Source organism: Topomyia yanbarensis, chromosome 1 (assembly GCF_030247195.1).
Source record: "Topomyia yanbarensis strain Yona2022 chromosome 1, ASM3024719v1, whole genome shotgun sequence".
NCBI lineage: Eukaryota > Metazoa > Arthropoda > Insecta > Diptera > Culicidae > Topomyia > Topomyia yanbarensis.
Genome location: NC_080670.1, coordinates 35,291,572 through 35,311,038, shown reverse-complemented (window position 1 = coordinate 35,311,038; position 19,467 = coordinate 35,291,572). Strand labels below are relative to the sequence as shown.

Sequence of the window (19,467 nt, the reverse complement as noted above, 5' to 3'; positions counted from 1 at the left end):
TTGTGAAGGCAAGCTAAAATCCTAACATTAAAGGGCAAGCGGGCCTCTCAGGCCCGTCTAAATTCAAGCTCCTTTTTGCCGTTCTCATATAGAAAGGTTATGATATCGGTCGAAATTTCGACTTTTTAACGGAGACCCGCAGGGCCAAATCTCTTATACCATTCGACTCAGTTCGTTGAGATCGTAAAATGTATGTATGTGTGTGTATGTATGTATGGATGTATGTATGTGGCAAACAATCTCACCGATTTTTCTCTGAGGTGACTGGACCGATTTGTACAAATTTAGTCTCAAATGAAAGGCGCAGCCTTCCCATCGGTCGCTATTGATTTTTTGATTGATCCGACTTTCGGTTCTGGAGTTACGTGTTGAAGAGTACAATCACACAGCAAATTTCCATAGAAACTGATACCACCATAATGTCCAAATTATGCAATATATATTAAAATATGTGCAACATTACTTGGCTTTGCATGTCTAGATCATTAATGACCCACCGAAGGCACTTCGGCCACATTGGCCAGCTATGGCGGTTCTTGATGCCCCGGGGGAACTTACCAAGTTCTTAAGATAATGTCATACCTATTTCTCAGCGAATTCTTTACCGATTTTTACAAACTTGGTTTCAAATTAAAGGTACAGCATTCGTATTGGCTGCTGTTGAATTTCTAATTGATCCGACTTCCGGTTCCGGAATTACAGGATGATGAGTACGAACACGCAGCAAATCCTGATTTCAGCGTATAAGGCGATGAATGTAAAAAGGTCATTTTTTCCAAAAGGTGAGTACTCGGAAGATCACGTCGACTGTCGATTGGTTCTGAGCTCCATTTCGTTTGAACACGATCAATAAATGTTTCTGGGTTGCTATTAATTTTTTCTGATGCATAACCGGAGTACATATTCATATTTTTCTGCATCAGATTTATCGTCGGAAGCAATATCATTCACATCTTCTTCCTCGCTTTGCAAATCAGTTTCGGAATCGTCTACTGTTGAATTTGCTCGAATTTCTTCCATTATTTCAGATTCTTTGAGACGATTGAAAGCATGGGCATATCGTCTTATAGCCATTTCAATTTTTTGTTGCTTTTAGATCCTACAATTTGAATAATTACGACAACTATAACGCAAAGAATAGACAACAAAAATAGACAATAACGACAGAGTTAGGTTATATTGTATCCAAATAATTGTCAAGTAGATCACAGTGGGTGAATTAAAGGATTTACCCAAAAAAATATGACACACGTCATTATCGTATGCTATTTTTACATTTCTTATAAAAGAAAAGTATAGAATTCGCTCAAAATTTCAAGATTTTTTTTTTATAAGAAAAGGTAAAGATAAAATCAATCGAAATATGAAAAAAATTCCTGCTAATATGAAGATGAACTCATCAAAATGTTTTTTTCAGATAAATATTAATGTATAAAACCCGTGGTATTACTAGTAAATATTGCATGCACACCGGGCCTGCCAGGCCCGGCTTGCCTTTTTGTGCATGTAAAAAATTCAAACATAGCTGCGCATCACCCCATAGATGAAAATTTCACAATTCTTTATTTTTGTTATAGATTTCAAAGCTACTTATCAAAATTTCCATGCCCAAGCTTATACTGCATACATATTTTTTTGTAACTAAAAAATTGTAACGTGCCGGGCCTCTGAGACCCGGTTGCCTTTTTGAGGGTTAAAAATATCGCGAGAAGTGTTGAAATTTTCCGTTTGTGCCTTGATAGATATTTCCAAGCGGTTTCGTGAGCGCAAAAGTATAACAAGAAAGCTTCAAAGCAAACGTGATGCTGGAGCGATGGATCGGCAACGGATCTGCAAGGTGTTAAGGTCGATCAAGGAACTCTTCAGTGGAGATGTAGCCAAAAAATATGGCAGCAGCCATAGTACTATCCGGAGGACCCGTCTGTGAGCACGGTTTCGTTAACTCCGTTTCTCCAAGCAACTGAACAGTATGATGGAGAAGACCGACGGCGCGGTAAGCGTAACCGCCACTCATTCCAATTTGCCTGGGTTCAATTCCAGCCGAGGTCGTTGAGATTTTTCTGAGGTAAAAAATCTGTGGTCACGTCTTCCTTCGGGGATGTAAAGCCGTTGGTCCCCGGCCCATGAGTTTGGTGGATCGATATCTAGTCCAGATAGTGAAGTCACCTCTCTGGCGTCGGTAAAGAAGAAGTGATCCAACTTCTATACTCTTACTAACAAAAATATCCTCCTCCTGTGATACTTGTGGAGTGTGCAACGGCCTCTAGCAAAAGCAAGTATCGGACTAACCTTTCCTTCCCTTTCCTTCCGCGATCTACGTTCGGGCCTGGCCGGCGCCGGTATTGATCAAAACTTTAGGATTACCAGGAGTTGCACATTGAAAGATGTTTCGCTATTCTCAAGCATAATTATCTACTTATTCTCTGTGCAACTTCAGCTAGTCCAGATCGATAACGGAGTAGCAGCCAGGGGTGGTCGCACAAGCTCAAGCTCAAGCTCAATCAACCAAACAGTATGATGGAGAAGAATCTAGTAGTCAAAATACACGAGTGGACGTTATACGACCGGGCTTTTACGCAATGCAGAGGATGCCTTCTTATGGACGACGAAACCTATGTTAACGTAGATTTCAGGCAGCTTCTCGAACAAAAGTTTTATATTTTCGCTCACAAATTCGCCCGGAAACTGATGATCTGGCAAGGAGTTTGCAGCTGCGTATGGACACGAAGCTACACATACAAGGGATCCTGGAGAAATGTACATTTACCTTCATTGAGATAGACAAAGGTTAAGTGAAGTTCTGGTTAGTTTTGGCTAGTTGACAGTACAGCCGTCTGGAGGTGCCATGACAATGAGGTGAATTGCGTTGACAAGGGTATCAATCCATCCATCCGTCCGCATCAGTATGGGGGCAACTAACAAACAAAATATAAAAAAAAATGAAAAGATAACTCCGAGCGTTTAATCAATGGCTCGATATTGGATAAAATGGCCACCTAGGTCTAGCGGTTCAGGGGCTAAATCATTGGCCTCATGAACAACTCGTCGTATATTAGAGCTCCAAATTTTCAGACTAAGCCTGCAACTGCCCTGTACCCTAAGAATCATCTGCAAAGTCTGTTGAAATGAAAGGTTCAGTTCGGCATCGGTATGTAGTACCGAGTCTTTATTTTGCTGTTGGTCGCTGAACTTGACCAGTCTAGTGTGCAGCAGATGATGGCGGCAATTCCAAAAAAGTTTGCGATATCACCTGAACGGAACTACACTTTTCTGACGTCAAATCAGGCCCTGATTTTAAAACTCCGATTTTTAACTAAACCAAATTTAACGTGCAATTGAAGGTTGTACCAATTATTGACATCCCACTTTTGGCCCTTTTTTGTTTTTACAAACATCTCGCAGAAATACAATGCAGCTGGATACCCATATTGATCACGTTTCGGGTAATTTTGGAGTTGTACATTTTCCTAAAGCCTCCTGGAACCTGCTACAAATTGTTTGTGATCACTTTCGGTCCTGAAGATATCTCTACAGAAATCTTTCAGAAAAAAACATAAATTTGATACCCATATTTATAAGTTGCTGGGTTGGTTACTTCCCCCGGAGCACCCGGAACCTGCTGTGAATTTTTCGTTGCAACTTCGGCCCTGAAATCTCTCAGGAAAACCTTCAAATTAGATAGACCTATATTGATAAGGCTACAGTCAGCTCAAGGAAAAGTTACTTTCCCGGGGCACACGGAACCTGCGACAAATTGTTTGCGGACACTTTTGGCCCTGAATATGTCTCCAAAGACAACTTCCAGAAAAAAATTCGTGAAGTTTGTTATCCATATTGATAAGGTTCCGTTTAGTTTAAGAATAGGTTAGCTCCTTCGGGGTATCTGCAGCCTACTATAGATTGTTCGTGGATAGTTTTGGCCTTGGAAATGCATATACATTGATAATCCGTGACCACACTTAACCCCGAAGATTTCTCTACATATACCTCTCTTAAAAAAACAATGAAGTATGACACGCACATTGATCAGTTTTCGATCAGTTTCAGAATTGGCCGCTTCCCCCCAAAAGAACCCGGAACCTACTACAGGGGCGACATTATGGAACCATTTCGAATCGACTTTTTCATACAAGCTTGCATACAATAAACCTTTCGTTTCGAGATGCGCAATGCTACCCCAGGTTCTAGAGACATCTTCCAAGAAAAAAAAATATTGAACAGGTTCCGTTCGTTCTCAGAATATGCCCCTCGACCCAGAGCACCCGGACTCTGTCAGATTGCTCTTTGCCACCATTGACCCTGAATATAGCTCTACAGAGAAAGCTCAGATAAACTATGCAGTTTCAGTTCCAGAATTGCCGCAGAAGGTTCCAGTCAGCTTCAGAATATGGTACTAGGAATCTGCTACAAATTCTCTGAGATCCCTTTTGAAATTTGATATTCATGGTGATAAGGTTTCGGTCGGTTTCAAAAATGCCTACTTCCCCCCGTACACCCGGAACAAGACACTGTGGCGAAATCAAAATCTTGTTTTACATTTCTTACAAAAGAAATGTATAGGATTCGTTCAAACTTTGAAAACTTTTTCCGAGGCCTGGAGGGTCGAGTCTCATATACCAATCGATTCAGCTCGACAAATTGAGACAATGTCTGTATGTGTGTATGTATGTATGTACAAAATGTCAAGTAATTTTCTCAGCAATGGCTGAACCGATCTTAACGAAACTAGTTTCAAATGAAAGGCCTAACGTTACCATTTGACACTATTATTTTTGTTTTTCGATATGTTGTTTACTTTCTGAGATATGGGTGATCTTGTCAAAACAAGACCGGTTTTAAGCAAATAACTTTCAAACAAAGCGATCACATCACGCAAACTAGATAGAGGTAAAAAGCTTATGAAAATATCTTTCTAACTAGATATGGATTGTCAAAATCCGTTCACGAGCGATGGAGATATTTAACATTTTGTGTTTTTATTCCTCCCTTACTAATTTTCACTAATTAAGTTAATTTTCATACAGAGTATTGCTTTACTGGTGTTTTAGGGGTAAAACTAAACCGAATTTGAATATCGGGGTATGAAAACACATATACGTGATTCAAGGAATTCGATATTGAAAAAAAATGTGAATTACCTCTATAATAAATGAACTATTTCTCAAAAATTAATATGTAAGTTTATTTCAAAGACAAAATAATGTGTTCATAGTGAATTTTTTTTCTACTCTTGCGAAAATTTTATTATAAGAAAACAATAACTATTTTCAAATGTTCACACCCTCAAGATGAAAGGTGTATCCCTCCGAAACGTTGAACTATGAGTTGGTAGGCGACCAAAATTCGAAAACTACATCAACTCCAATTTAATTCAGTTCTATTCAGAGCTTTTATATACACTATAATTAAGGAAATGTATGACTCTCTAGAAAAATATTTAATTTCACTGGGTAATATGGATGTTTGAAGATGAAAATTTTAATAAGAGACATTCCACATGCGTTATTTAAACTTTTCGTATCTGAATTGAATTTTAAATTAATCATATGCTCAAATATGTCATGTGAAAAGTAAGAATATGTTTTTTGTGATGATATTATTGAAAATATATATTCATTGCATTGGTATGAACTATTTTGAAGAATAACGGATCAAAGCCTAAAAATGTCCACGAATTAGATCCGGGAAAATAAGTCTCCTAAAGACCCCATTCTCGATGGGGCGATACAAGTACAATGTTCTAACTTATCGTTGTCCATTTTTGCCCTATACTAAGTAAAATTCAATTGATGTTTCAATGGCAGTCACAATTGGTAGAGAGGCGCTGGATGTACTGTGTACTGAAACGTTTGATCTATATTTTTGTCATACACATTACTGTGTAACAACAAGTGAACATGAAGAAACGTATTTATTCGCAGAAAATTAAGACTTGTAATGTCAAGCATGCCTATCCATCTAGAGCAGTTTTATATCAAGTGTCACTTTCAATTAAATACTTATCCTGACAATTTGAACCATTTCTTTTTCGTAGTATTGGTTTGTATAGGACTCGTTTATCCACATTTCCTGAACGAGAATTCCGAACGAAACAATATACACACTATAAGGATGACTGGAAAGAGAGTACATTATTATCTACTGAATGCACGGTTTTTGTGCTATCAACATAGCCAAGAAACTTCACACTATTTATATCAATGCAAATGAAAATTTTGAAAATTCTACCTGTCTCATTCATGAATCGCATTCATTCTCTGTCGCTCTCTGTTTAAGGGGTTTGAAAGCATATGTGACCTTGTCATATTTTAATAAAAAAAAGCCTTTTTTTTGGGAATATGTAAGCAAAATGACAACTTTGAATTCCAAAACAAATTGAACGTTCCAGGTTCCTGATAACTAATTAAGGTCCATCAATAAAGTAGAAATACCAGATAATCGTAAACGATGCCGCCAAGAAAAGATCAACGAAAACAAAAAGGTTAAACAAAAAACAATGAAAACTTTAGAAAGTTGATTGCATATTAATTAGCCATTTTTCAGATGATGGGATTATCAAAAACAATTTATATTTTTCCAATACAATAGTTCTCAAATTCGTACAATCCGGTTTATTCATTTACTTTATTCAAAAATGGTTTTTAATTTCATTCTAAATAGTCATTTTTTTCAGTTTCTTCATTTCATGGATTTTATTCGTCTTGTTTATTTTATTCATTTTTAATATTTAACTAGTTTTATGTATATGATTTTTGCATTTTAATTATTTATTTCATTCAGCATTCTTTTTATTCATTTTTTTCAGTTGGGTTCATTTAATCTATTTTATTCATTTCATTCTTTGAATTCATTCATATCGTTCATTTAACTTATTTTATTCGTTGTTTTCCTTCTATGCATTCTCTTTGTTTTTTCCAGTTTGTAGTTTCTTAAGTTGACTGTTTTTCAGATTTATTCATTTCATCCAAATTATTTATTTGACGCAATTTTTTTTTTTCAACTAATTTATAACTTTTTAATATCGCCTTATTTTTAATTTTAATCAATTCATTTTCTTCTTCTTTTTATTCATTTAATCAATCCTATTCGTTTCGTTTATTTGATTCGTTTGTTTTAATTCTTCATTTTATTCAATTCATTTACCGTTTTATTAGTTTTATTCTTTTCATTCATTCCAATCATTTTATTCATTTTATACATTTCATTCATTTGATTCATTGTTTTCACTGGATTCATTAAATTCGTTCTGTCCATTTGATTAATTTGTTTTATTTGATTTAATTGATTCATTTGATTCATTTTGTTCATTTCTTTAATTTTAATAATTTCATAATCAGTCATTGCACTTATTTATTTCCATCAATTTGTTAGTTTGAGTCAATTTAATTTATTCAATTAATTTTGTAACTATTTTTAAATATTGACTAATTTTTCATTTATTGAGCTAATTTAATTTGATTTATATATTTTATTAATTTGATTTATACAAATCATTGTACTCATTTTATGAATTTGGAAACATTTTGTTTTGCATTTTTTGCTTTATTTTTTTATTTGGTTCGTTTTGTTGATTTTCTATATTCTATTCAGTTTATTTGAGGTTTTATTCGTGCAAGACCAGAAACTGCAAACTATTGAAAGAGTTCTGCAAATTAATGAATGATCTGACAGTGACATGTGTAAGAAATGTCTTATCTCACTACTAAGTGGATTAAGTTGGTTTTTGACTTGCGAATCGAACACCTAATACTATGCAAGGATTCTCCTTAAAGATAAAATAGGGAGTAAATTTCAAAATTTCACCACCAAACCAGAGCATACTTACTTTCCATGACTTTACTTGGGATCAGTCAGTGTTTAGCCTAGTGACTTTTTGGATTTTATTTAAATTTGTTAAACTGGTTCCCAAGACGGTGTTAGTTACTGAGGAAATGAATTCGAAACGCAAAACGCTACTTAGCTTATATCCAACATTTACTGCCCATTCATTTCTCATTCAAATGGATACAAACTGATATTTCTTAAGATATATTTACGAGCAACCGAACAGCCCATAATGCCTCAATGCCCATGGTGCCCAAAATGGGTGCTTGAAATGAGTTTAACCCATGAAAACACTATCACTTTGGCTAGATCCCATATATATCCTATATTTTGGTGTATTTATGGGTTATTGAGACCATTTTATGTTATTTGTATGACTGTGAAGTTTGAAATGGACCATACTTACGATCTATCAAGAGGCTGTGTGCTGTTTGAACTCAAGAGAATTTCCTTGGGTATGCAGATATGTTTAGAGGAGTCACTCAAAAATAATGCAGAATATTTTTAAAACACGGATTTATGCCTAAACGATCGACAACGACTAACCTGCTCTCGTTCACAACATATGCAATGGATGGATTCGCTGACGGATTGCAAACCGATGCTATTTACATGGATCTATCTGCGGCCTTCGACAAAATCAATCATGATATCGCAATAGTGAAGCTGGACAAACTCGGTATTCATGGACAACTTCTGCGCTGGTTTCGTTCCTACCTCGATAGAAGGCAACTCCAAATCAGCATTAAGGACTGTCTATCTACACCATTCTTCGCTACATCCGGCATCCCACAAGGAAGCCATCTCGGTCCAGTGATATTCCTCCTCTACTTTAATGACGTCAACATCAAATTACAAGGACCCCGCCTTTCTTTTGCCGACGACATGAAAATGTTTCGACAAATACGTGATAAAACCGATGCCGAGTTTCTTCAGAGTGAATTGGAGAGCTTTAGTACGTGGTGTGATCGAAACAGAATGGTTTTTATCCCGAGTAAATGCACAATCGTTACGTTCACGCGGAAACGCCATCCGATTCAGTTTACCTACCATCTCTTCGACTCGAGTATTCCAAGACACTCTAACGTCAAGGATCTCGGAGTCATCATGGATTCGGCACTAACGTTCAAACCACATACATCATCCATTGTGGATAAGGCTTCAAGACAGCTTGGGTTCATCTTCCGAATAGCGAAAAACTTTAAGGACGTATACTGTTTAAAATCTCTCTATTGTGCGCTGGTTCGCTCAACACTGGAATATTGTTCTGCTGTTTGGAACCCTTACTACCAGAACGGTGTCGACAGAATCGAGGCCGTCCAACGCCGGTTCATACGCTTTGCACTCCGACATCTTCCTTGGCAAAACAGATTTCAGCTGCCGAGCTACGAAAACCGTTGTTAGTTAATACAGCTCGATACTCTAAGCATCCGGAGGGACTGCTCTCGAGCCCTGTTCGTCTCGGACTTACTGTCTGCCAGGGTGGATTGCCCTACAATCCTCGGACGCCTCGATCTTCAAGCTCGCGTTCGAGCTCTGCGCAATAACTCTCTTCTGCGAGTCCCATTCAGGAGAACTAACTATGGGCGCCAGAGCGCTGTTACCGGACTCCAGCGTGTGTTTAACAGTGTGGCGACGGCGTTTGACTTCAACCTGACAAGGAATTCGATAAAAACTAAAATAATTCGTATTCTGAAATGTAATTAGTTTAAGTAACCACCATTGGGGCCAAGGGGTCTGTTGGTGACGGTACAACAAATAAACAAATATTTTTAAAACGAATAAAAATAGTGACTACGACAAAATAATTACAAATATAAACTCTAAAACTTCTTTGAAGACATCATTCATTATTTTTGCTAAGAGAAACATTTAAAAAATCTCGCTGTTTAATCACGAAAAACACAGCACTGAAAGAATATTCATCTTCTAACAAAACCTCAACCCAAACCTCCACCGATTTTTTACGTTAATAATTGATATTTTGGCAAAAATAACAGTGTGGGTTGTACTAGAATAGTTCTAGAGATGTACTGGAATTGATTTAGGAGGTGGACTAGAATTGTTTACTGGTGCATTATAATTGCTTCTGGGGTATATTAGCATTGGTTTAATAGTGTACTAAGGGAATGTACTAGAATAGTTAAGGATACACTAGAAGGTTTTAAGGGTTAACGATCTTGGTTTTCAAGAGTATATTGGAAATACTGTAAAGGATTAATGGCTGTACTGAAATAAAATTTAAAAGTAAATTAGAATGGTATCAGGGGTGTACAAGAAAGATTTGCTGCGTGTAGTAAAATTGTTCTCAGGGTGAACTAGCATTGCTTTCAGGGTGTACTAGAATGTTTTGAAAGTGTACTAGAATGGTGCCCTGAAATGGTCTAGAAATGTACTAAGATGGCTTCGAAGATGTAATAATATAGTTGTGCATCTAAAACTGGCAATATCTGGTGAATTGAAAACGAATAAAAAGTAGATTTGAAATACTATTTTTAGTTTCAGTTTCTAAAACTAGGGTTACCACCTCTTCTGGCTTGACCCGGTGACTCCGGTTTTCGAAGGACGATCTCCGGATCGCCGGGTTTTACTTTATTTTCTCCGGGCGTATTGAAATTTTTAGTAGGGGACGGGCATAGTGTAGTTGGTAAATCGATTGCCTACAAAAAAGAGTTTCGGAAAAAAGTTAGGTTACTTCCTTTTGGGCTCTAACCAATTAAATCATCTCGTTTACTATTGCGTAGTGGCAAAACCCCTTAAACTCAGTTAAATCATTATGACAGTCTTCCTGGCTCAAAAACTTATGTTGAAAACATCCTACCATTTCCCAAACCAGCTATTTCCACCATTTGAACCCATCACCCGGCAGCAGCAGCAGCCCAACTGGAAACCATCAATCTCCGCCCTCGTTCTCACCACTAATGAGATAGGTTTCTTCCTAGGGTCTCCCCAACCCAGCCGATATCAATAACCGTTTCGGTAGCGATGACATAAATTAAAAATTTTATTCATTTATATTTTGAATATTATTCTTTGCTGTCTATTTCCCTACCCATGCGCTTCGTCCCGATTACCTGTAGCATATTTTCCCAGAATCGGACAACACACCGCGGCGTGTTACCTGTCCGATTCCCCCTGCGTGGAGGAAGAGACAGACGGACGGACGCAGAGCCGGGTTCGTGTCGAGCGAAGGCAAAGCACAACCCCCGAAAAAAAAGCGTGTGAGTTTCTTCGGGATTTGCTGCGAGGGACAGCAGTACGTATCTTCGACCGTCAGGTCTCGGTCGAACACCGGACCGGAGTCATAGCAGCAGCAGCAGTTTGTGGAGAGCGAAAACGAGAGACTTTTTTGGTGACCGATAATAAATCAGTTGCTTAATGATCTTTCCAAAATAAATCGCTGGAGACAAAACCCTCACCATGTGTGTTGAAGGCAGCCGGGGCCCCGTTTCATTTTCCTCTGGCCGGAATGGTTGGGGAGAGGAGGGCGGACTAGTGGAAGAGACATTATTTTGATAGCGCACTGCGGAGCTGTAACGCTCGAAAGACCTGGAGGGGAAATTGTGGAACAAGAGAACGACCTCCGAGAGGAAGCTACCTCTTCTGCCAGTGTTCGAGTCTACGCGAAGATCGTTCAAAACAAGGGCTAACCAGGGAGAGAAAAAGGGAGAGGGTTGCGGTAACGAGCAACCCATATCGTTGTCATCATTGTGTTCCGTTCGCTCGTTTGGTATCATGTAAGATATTGTTTCTGCTATGTGTGGCGTGTCTGGAACAACGATTTCTTTGGAGATGACTTGGTTCAGTAATTCTCTGGGGCTGACGGGGGGATGGCGGTACTCAATTGACTAATGTTTTGGTTAATTCGTATAAAAAATGCGCTGGGGACAAGTTGCAGGTATTTATGAACATTTTTGCTTTCTGCATGCCCGTGAGCGGGGAATTGGGTTGGCTTTGTTTAGTGTGAGAAGGAGCGGAACTGCAAAGCGGGGATCAATTACGGGAGAGTTTTCGGATGGGATTAGTTGTTTTACGAGGTACATACAGTGGTAACAATTTAAGTTAAAACTTGAGGTTTATGGATTAGTTGATGTGTACAACAATTTGGAGTGTACAGAGAACTCGCTTCAAGATTTATAGAAACTAATGCGAAATTGTCGGTCCACAAACAAAACGTTTGTTTATGGTGCTTGGAGAATTTATTCAAAATTTGAAAAGGTTTGGGATGTTTTACTCCTTTCTATTTCGTTTTGGCCTCTTTGAATATGTTTTCATTTAGGATAGCTACAAACGTTGTGTGTAACTGATACATATTTTTAATGGAAATTTAAGATTCAGTGTCAACAATGTCTCATCAGTATCTGGCAGCCGACACAAAAATCAATTTGAAACCCCAAAAGGAACACTACCTGTTTTTCACAAGTAAATGATCGACCCCAGATAGTATCTCGTGAGCATAGAAGTTCTGATTGACAAAACTTCAAAGATATGAAAATTGAAGGACCTAATCATCCAACGATCGAAAACCTCGTAAATCTAAGTATCATAAATTTGGATAACAAACATCACCTAAAGATTAGATTATTCCAATAAGTAAAGGTTGAAAGATCCGAAAATTAACATTTCTATATTAGTTGCGGAATTTGTCTTTCGACTTCGTCTCATCAGAATCCGACACTAACTTAGTGACAGGACTAAGTTATCGTTCGTTTGGAATTAGTTCCAAAAATTAAAACACTATTGGCCTTTCTGAGCAAACCCATAGTCCTGCGTGAAAAGGAGTATTGATAAGCAGATGAGAATTACTGAACCGAAACTTGGTTTGGCTTAGCAAGCCAAGGCATTGTACACTATGCTATAAAAACAGAAAAAATTAGCTGCTTGGCGACGACTTTTGACACTTTCTTTCATTCTTTTTCAAACTGTTGAATGCTGTATCTGATACCAAGAAATGTTTCCTACTATATTCCTTCGTCAATTCCCAAAATTCTTCAATTGGTTGAATGTGCGGACAATTAGGAGGTTTCAAGTCTTTTGGAGCGACAGTAACATTCCTGGTGGATACCAGTCTACCGTTGATGTCGCGTATTCACAAGACGTAAAATCTGGCCTGAAGGCAATAGTATGCTTGTGATTCCGAATCATAGGTAGAAGTCATTTTATAAAACATTCCTTGATGTATATTTCACAGTTCATTTAACCCTTTGGAAGTCGCACTTATGGCCCACTGAACGATCAGTCGCTGGTGCCCTAAGACTGTTTCGCTAGATTTTCAGAGCAGCGTGCACTCAGTGCACTAGCGTGACTACCGGAAGGTTAAGCAGTTATTATGAAGGGTTGCGAAATCTTACCGCAGCCACAAATAGCTTGTCGAACCATAGCTTTCTTGTCGAGTTTTTCGACATGAATAGATGTGTCAGACTGATTCACACCTTGCTCTTCTCTCGTCGTATAATATTGTGGACCCGGCAAGGATTTGTAGTCACGTCGGTTTCGTGGTCCATGGTTATACAGTTCGAATTCTCCGCAAGCATTGTATCGTACAGCTTTTGCACTCTAAGCCTGATCGATGCTTCTCGTCAGGGCCGGCGTAACACTGTTCGCCCGAGCGTGTAGTAAGACAAACAGCCCTCTCCTTTCCTATACAACTTATATACATCCAAAACAACTGACTCCTGGATTGTCCTACCTCCGGAGCAAGGAAAAGTCATTTAACATCACCGATATCGCGTGATCCGAGTAAACAAGAGGCGGCCGTGTACGAAAAATATCTTGTCTACTTGCCGACGCGGGAAGTAGAGATTGATGGTGTAGTATCCGACTTAATTGCGAAGAGTCTGCTTAATTATGGGGTTGGCTCCTTTAAGAACCCTTTGGTTCATTGAGTGAAAATTTTGGATTAGAAATCGAGAAATACCACGCCTTTAGTTCACCAAAGAGCGACAATCCCACCGAGGGCACATCTTCTAATGTGCTTATACATTTCCTCTCCTAAGCTCCCTCGTAAAAGCAGGAGGGTGTCTTTTGATGGGCCTCCAAATATAATAATTCGAGGAAGTGCTGTTACAAAATCGAAGTAAGTAGCTCGCGGTCTAGGAAATCTTAGAAGCTAGCAGGAATTTTCACATGGCACATCAAAAACCACAAATGTCCCTATATTTCAGCCAGATATTGAACCTAATGCTGGACAGATGAAATATATGATATTAAAAACTTTCAACAGCGAGAACATTTTTGAAGCAACTTTCTACTAAATAGTGTGGGGGATAGTATCCGTCGTTCGCTAATTCATCGAGTCCGTGACTTTACTCGATGAATTAGCGAATTAGCTGATCATCGTTTGCAAAAGATGATACACTTCTTTGAAATGTTTAATAGACAACTTAGTTAACTTATGAAGTAGATTTTTGCCTTAACATGTTTAACATTATTTGCCAGGACTGAGAAAACACTGTGGATGATGCGTTTTTTTAGGATAAAAATATTCTTTCAATCGAGTTAAACTTTGCTCGGTACCAGGTATTGAAGTAGTCGCTTGTCAAGCCTGATTCGAAGGCGATTGCTTCCATATACATTCCACCGATGGTTTTCAGATAACATTGAAACTATACTCCCCTCAGCTGTCTGATAAGAAATACTGAAAAACTTCGGCTTCTCATTATCATTCTAATCTAAGTGTCTATTGTTTGAATGTGAATCTACGTGGAATGGTGCCAAAACAGGATTCTTGGTTCCGTGCATGCGGATCAAAGCTTGAATCGAATACACAACATACGACCTAACCACCAGACTAAATAATGTTTCTCTCGTTTATCCGTCGACGAACCGGTGCCCATAACCAGGTTTTCCGCTTATATCAAACTTTACATTTGTCTTTTAACGCCGCGTATATTAAGACAAAATTCGAGCGATCCGACGTTCAACAAGTCCTCATAGAACTTTTTCGCGTACAATTCCGAGCACTCTCTGTTCCACCATGGAATAGGAGACCTCCACGGGTGGCCGCGCCGGATACTCGTTTCGTCTGACCTTTAATCGAGAATCAAAACCATGTATTCTTCCGCCGGACGAATTTCTTATTTCGATTCGATTGTTTCGGATATATTGGATCTATAGCTCTTTCAGACTTCCAATTGTAGTGAGATAGTCGCAAATATCAGGCAGTAAGGTAGATCGCTTATCCCGATCAAATACTCATGGGTTCAAACACCACATAGCCAAATATCAGGCAGTAAGGTAGATCGTCTTCGCGACGATCGCGAGCAAACGAAAAACCCGTAATACCACCATGGTCATGGGGTTTGACATGGGTGTTTGAAATGGGTTCAAATCATGAAAATACCATCGCCTTGGTCCGGGAGATCTCATATAAAATACCATATGTTGGTGTATTTATGGGTTATTGAGACCATTTTATGGTACCTTGATGGTTGTGAATTTTGTCACGGACCATGTTTAAGGTCTTTTCAAGGGGCTATTAGAATTTAGAATTAGAAGACTGAAAGAGCTTTAGATCCAATATATCTGAAACAATCGAATCGAAATATGAAATTCGTCCGGTGGAAGAATACATACTTTTGATTCTCGATTAAAGGTCAGACGAAACGAGTATCCGGCGCGGCCACCCGTGGAGGTCTCCTATTCCATGGTGGAACAGAGAGTGCTCGGAATTGTACGCGAAAAAGTCCTATGAGGACTTGTTGAACGTCGGATCGCTCGAATTTTGTCTTAATATACGCGGCGTTAAAAGACAAATGTAAAATTTGATGAAAGCTGAAAACGTGGTTGTGGGCACCGGTTCGTTGACGGATAAACGAGAGAAACATTATTTCGTCTGGTGGTTAGGTCCTATGTTGTGTATTCGATTCAAGCTTTGATCTGCATGCACGGAACCAAGAATCCTGTTTTGGCAGCATTCCACGTAGATTCACATTCAAACAATAGACACTTAGATTAGAATGATAATGAGAAGCCGAAATTTTTCAGTATTTCTTATCAGACGAAGCTCGAAATTCAAATTTTGTGGAACAATGGAATCCCAAAGGTGTCAACAAACCTTGGTTCAAGGGAATGGATGATGGTCGTGACTTCATTCGGGTGATATCTTGGATCGTGTGCAATGATTATACGTTGGATGCGGCTCCGGCTTATTGGAGTCGTGAAGAGCCTTCGCTTGTGGTGACAATTATCGCGATATTACACATGTTGTCCGGTCGTGCGCCTAGTATTCTAGCGCCAGATCTCCGTTAAACGAATCCATTAGGCCACGTTCCACTTTGCAAAAAAAAGTTTATCCACCCTTGGTCAATTTGAACATTTTCGATAAAAAATCTATCAAAACAATAAAGTATAGAAATTCACCGGTTCAACTTTTATTTGAAGAGTATTAATACTGCAGATTATTTAAAAATTAGATTGACGTCATTCCGGTATAAAATGAGAAGTGGCAAAGGATGTTAAAAATTATGAACCGCCAAAGGAAATGTTGAAAAAACGTGTTGTTTCGGCAGCCGCGTCTGGCTTTGAACTTGCGAATGACTTCTTCGGTATCCTCGCCGTCGCCAGAGTGTGGAATTGAAGTTGTGCATACCTGCTCACGTGGTTGATTAGCTGTGAGACGATCAGTACTGATCTATAGTGCCCCCAAATTGCCTGACATATCGTGCCCCCAAGCGTATGTTTCATGTTGATGTATGTATTTTTTTCAAAAGCAAAAATATCGAAAAACCAACACAAAACTAGTATTCAGTTTTAATTTTTACGTACGAAAAAATTCACTCAACATTTTTTACACTAATTAAATGTACTGTACAGAAGACGAAAAACAATGCGTTTTCGCAGAACAACACATGAAAACATAAATGACGCCGTAACTAATACAGCTGATCCACGGTAACAGCCGAAATGACAGCCATCAACGATGTTCTCTACCGTGTATCTAATTCACAAAAGATGAGCGACCTCTGCAATAACATAGCCCTATACCTATTGTACCCCATACCTATTCGACCTCATTGTACTCCACTCTTCAATATTTTGTGTGATCCCCTTTGGCCACAACAACAGCTTAATTTTCAAAATAGACACAAATGTTCTATCGGGTTAACGTCAAGAGGCAGTAGAGGGCAATTTATAACATTTATTTTATGATCTTTGAACCATAGCGATATGCTTCGGATCTCCGTCTTGCTGAAACGTATATGCCAGGCCTATCTTTAGTTTCCGCGCACTTACCTGGAGTTTTCACTTCAATATATCCAAATAAGTTCCTTTTGTCATTATTGCGTCGATGAATTCGAGTTCTCCAGTGCTAGACCAAGCCACCGACACCAATATCATAACCCTACCTGCAAAGGCAGTTCAAGTATGTTGACAATTAACAATGTAGTATAAAGTGACCTCCGCCATGTTTGACTGTAGGCTTCCGACGCTCATTTTCCAAGCTTCCATCAGTCTTCCGGCTTGTATCTTGTGATACCATTAGATAAAAAATACTTATTTCATCTCATCTTATCACATAATCTTCTTCCAATCGTCGACAGTCCATGAAATATCATTCTTTGCGCACTGCAGCCATTTTTTAAATATTTTTCTCTGATAAATATGGTTTCTTCAGAGCTACTCTACCCGCAAAACCTTGCTGGTGAAGTCTATTTCGGATTGTCTAAGGTGTCACGGGAATAGAAAACTCACTTTCGATTTGCTTTGCAATTTTTGGATCGCACAACCCACGATTCTGCTTTGCATTGTTGACGATCTGTCAATCCGAGAACTTGTCTTCGATGGAAGTCCAGAACGCTTCGTTGGAACGACTGAACCACACTGAACAGTTTTTAACAATCTTAGCAACCTTTATGAATCAAGAGAATATGAGCGATTTGGTTATATTATTTGCCGGATTTATGATGCTTTACTCCAAACTTCTTGATCGCTGTTGGCACGGCTTTCTCACTTATTCCTTCCTTTTTTGACATTTTTCTCATTGACGTTCTGAGTACTGTACACAATTTGTGCATTTTGACGTTGTTCTGCTGAAATTCCACGTATTAGGTTTTTTACTGACGCAGTTAACCTCACTTTTCTTGACAGTTGACTAGTACTGTTTACGTGGACTTAGAAAAATTTGTGGACGACTAGATTCGCTAGAAGCAAATCGTAAAGAATTTTTCTAAGTCCATGTAAACAGTACAAGCGAACTGTCAAAAATGAACATCGAGTTTATTTGTGACGTCAGTATAAAGTATTCAATTCTGAAATAAACTGTTGGAAACGATTAATACGCTACACAACTACTAAGAGATAAAGGTAAACAACAGGACGCAGCCATAAAAATTAACAAATCAATTATTGCGAAATGGCTGCGGTTTCTGACTGCGTCCATACTTCCTGGGGCAGTCTTTAAAAACAAAACAGAGTCGAAGCAGAATGTTATATTGTTCTCTAAGGTGAAAGTTTACTGTCTCATTTTGAAAATCTTCAAATTAACTTTTGAAACTGTTAGATACTATCCTAATTAAAAATACAACATTATTAAATAAACACGCAACTGGATCTTATCTAATCCATCAAAGTCACTTAACGAATAATGTAGTCACCAACTGACATTCCCGACCAGCTATCCCCGCGGGGGCAGCAGTCACCAGCCGAAACAAAGAAGCAATTAAAATTAAACATGTACCTAACAGAAATTCGATCGAAACACGAATTATCGTCCGAAGAAACCAACAACGAAAAAAAGTAAGTTCTAATTTTCGATTTTTCCTCTCCTTCTCTTCCTTCCGCAGAGGGCCGAGAGTGCGTGAACTGCGGTGCTACCTCGACGCCTCTATGGCGACGGGACGGTACCGGTCACTATCTGTGCAACGCCTGCGGTCTCTACTACAAGATGAACGGCCAGAATCGGCCGCTAATCAAACCGAAGCGAAGACTGGTTAGCGTAAGTATCTGTGTTAGAACTATTTATTTATTTTTTTAACATTTCGATATGAGGAATCGCTGGCGCTCGCGGGAGTTCGGTAGCGCAAATTGGACATGTCATGCAAAGGCAAAGACAGCGTGTGACCTCCACAGTTACGACGACGACCTAGAGAGCGAGAGCAAGGTCTGAATTGTAATTATTATTATGTGTACCTTTGCGATCCCCACCCCCCTGCACCCGCACCCGCAGTCCGCGCGGTCTCTGGCGAATGAAACCTGTTGGCCTGGGCCGGGCTATTAAGTCGACACAAGAGATGGATGTAACTGATAAGGTTGCGAGAAGAACAAAATAAGTACAGGAACTAACCATCACAAAAGCAAATTAGGAACAAAAAAAACGAGAAAACCGTTTGTTCATTTTCCCAGCAAACTCGAGCGCCATTTGTACTGCTTGGTGGTTGTTGGTGAGAAGCAACCGACCGGTTTGCGGGCGAATGGTCGTCCCAAATAGGACACGAAGACGAAAAAAGCGCGACCCTCCCGCCGCTTGGTACGAACTCGGATCTACGACAATGGAGTTCGTATAATTATTATCAATGCGCGCTGGGGCACACACACACAATTTACATCAATGGATGTGTGCTCTTAGAAGGCGAAGGAGGTGGAAATTGTCCAGCAAGATGACAAGCCTTCAGAAGCACCTGTGAAAATTCTCGTGGTTAGGTT

The 19,467-nt window shown here is 39.0% G+C and overlaps 1 protein-coding gene across 3 annotated transcripts in view; it reads left to right on the top strand.

Annotated features, from left to right (window-relative positions):
• Positions 1-18,987, top strand: part of LOC131677365 (GATA-binding factor C-like) — a 375,702-nt gene extending 356,715 nt beyond the window's left edge. For all 3 annotated transcript variants that reach the window (XM_058957125.1, XM_058957124.1, XM_058957122.1), the window contains exon 4: positions 18,609-18,987. In XM_058957125.1, the coding sequence (XP_058813108.1) occupies positions 18,609-18,799 (191 nt within the window). In that variant the 3' untranslated portion in view covers positions 18,800-18,987. The remainder of the gene's footprint in view (positions 1-18,608) is intronic.
• Positions 18,988-19,467: the final 480 nt, after the last annotated feature.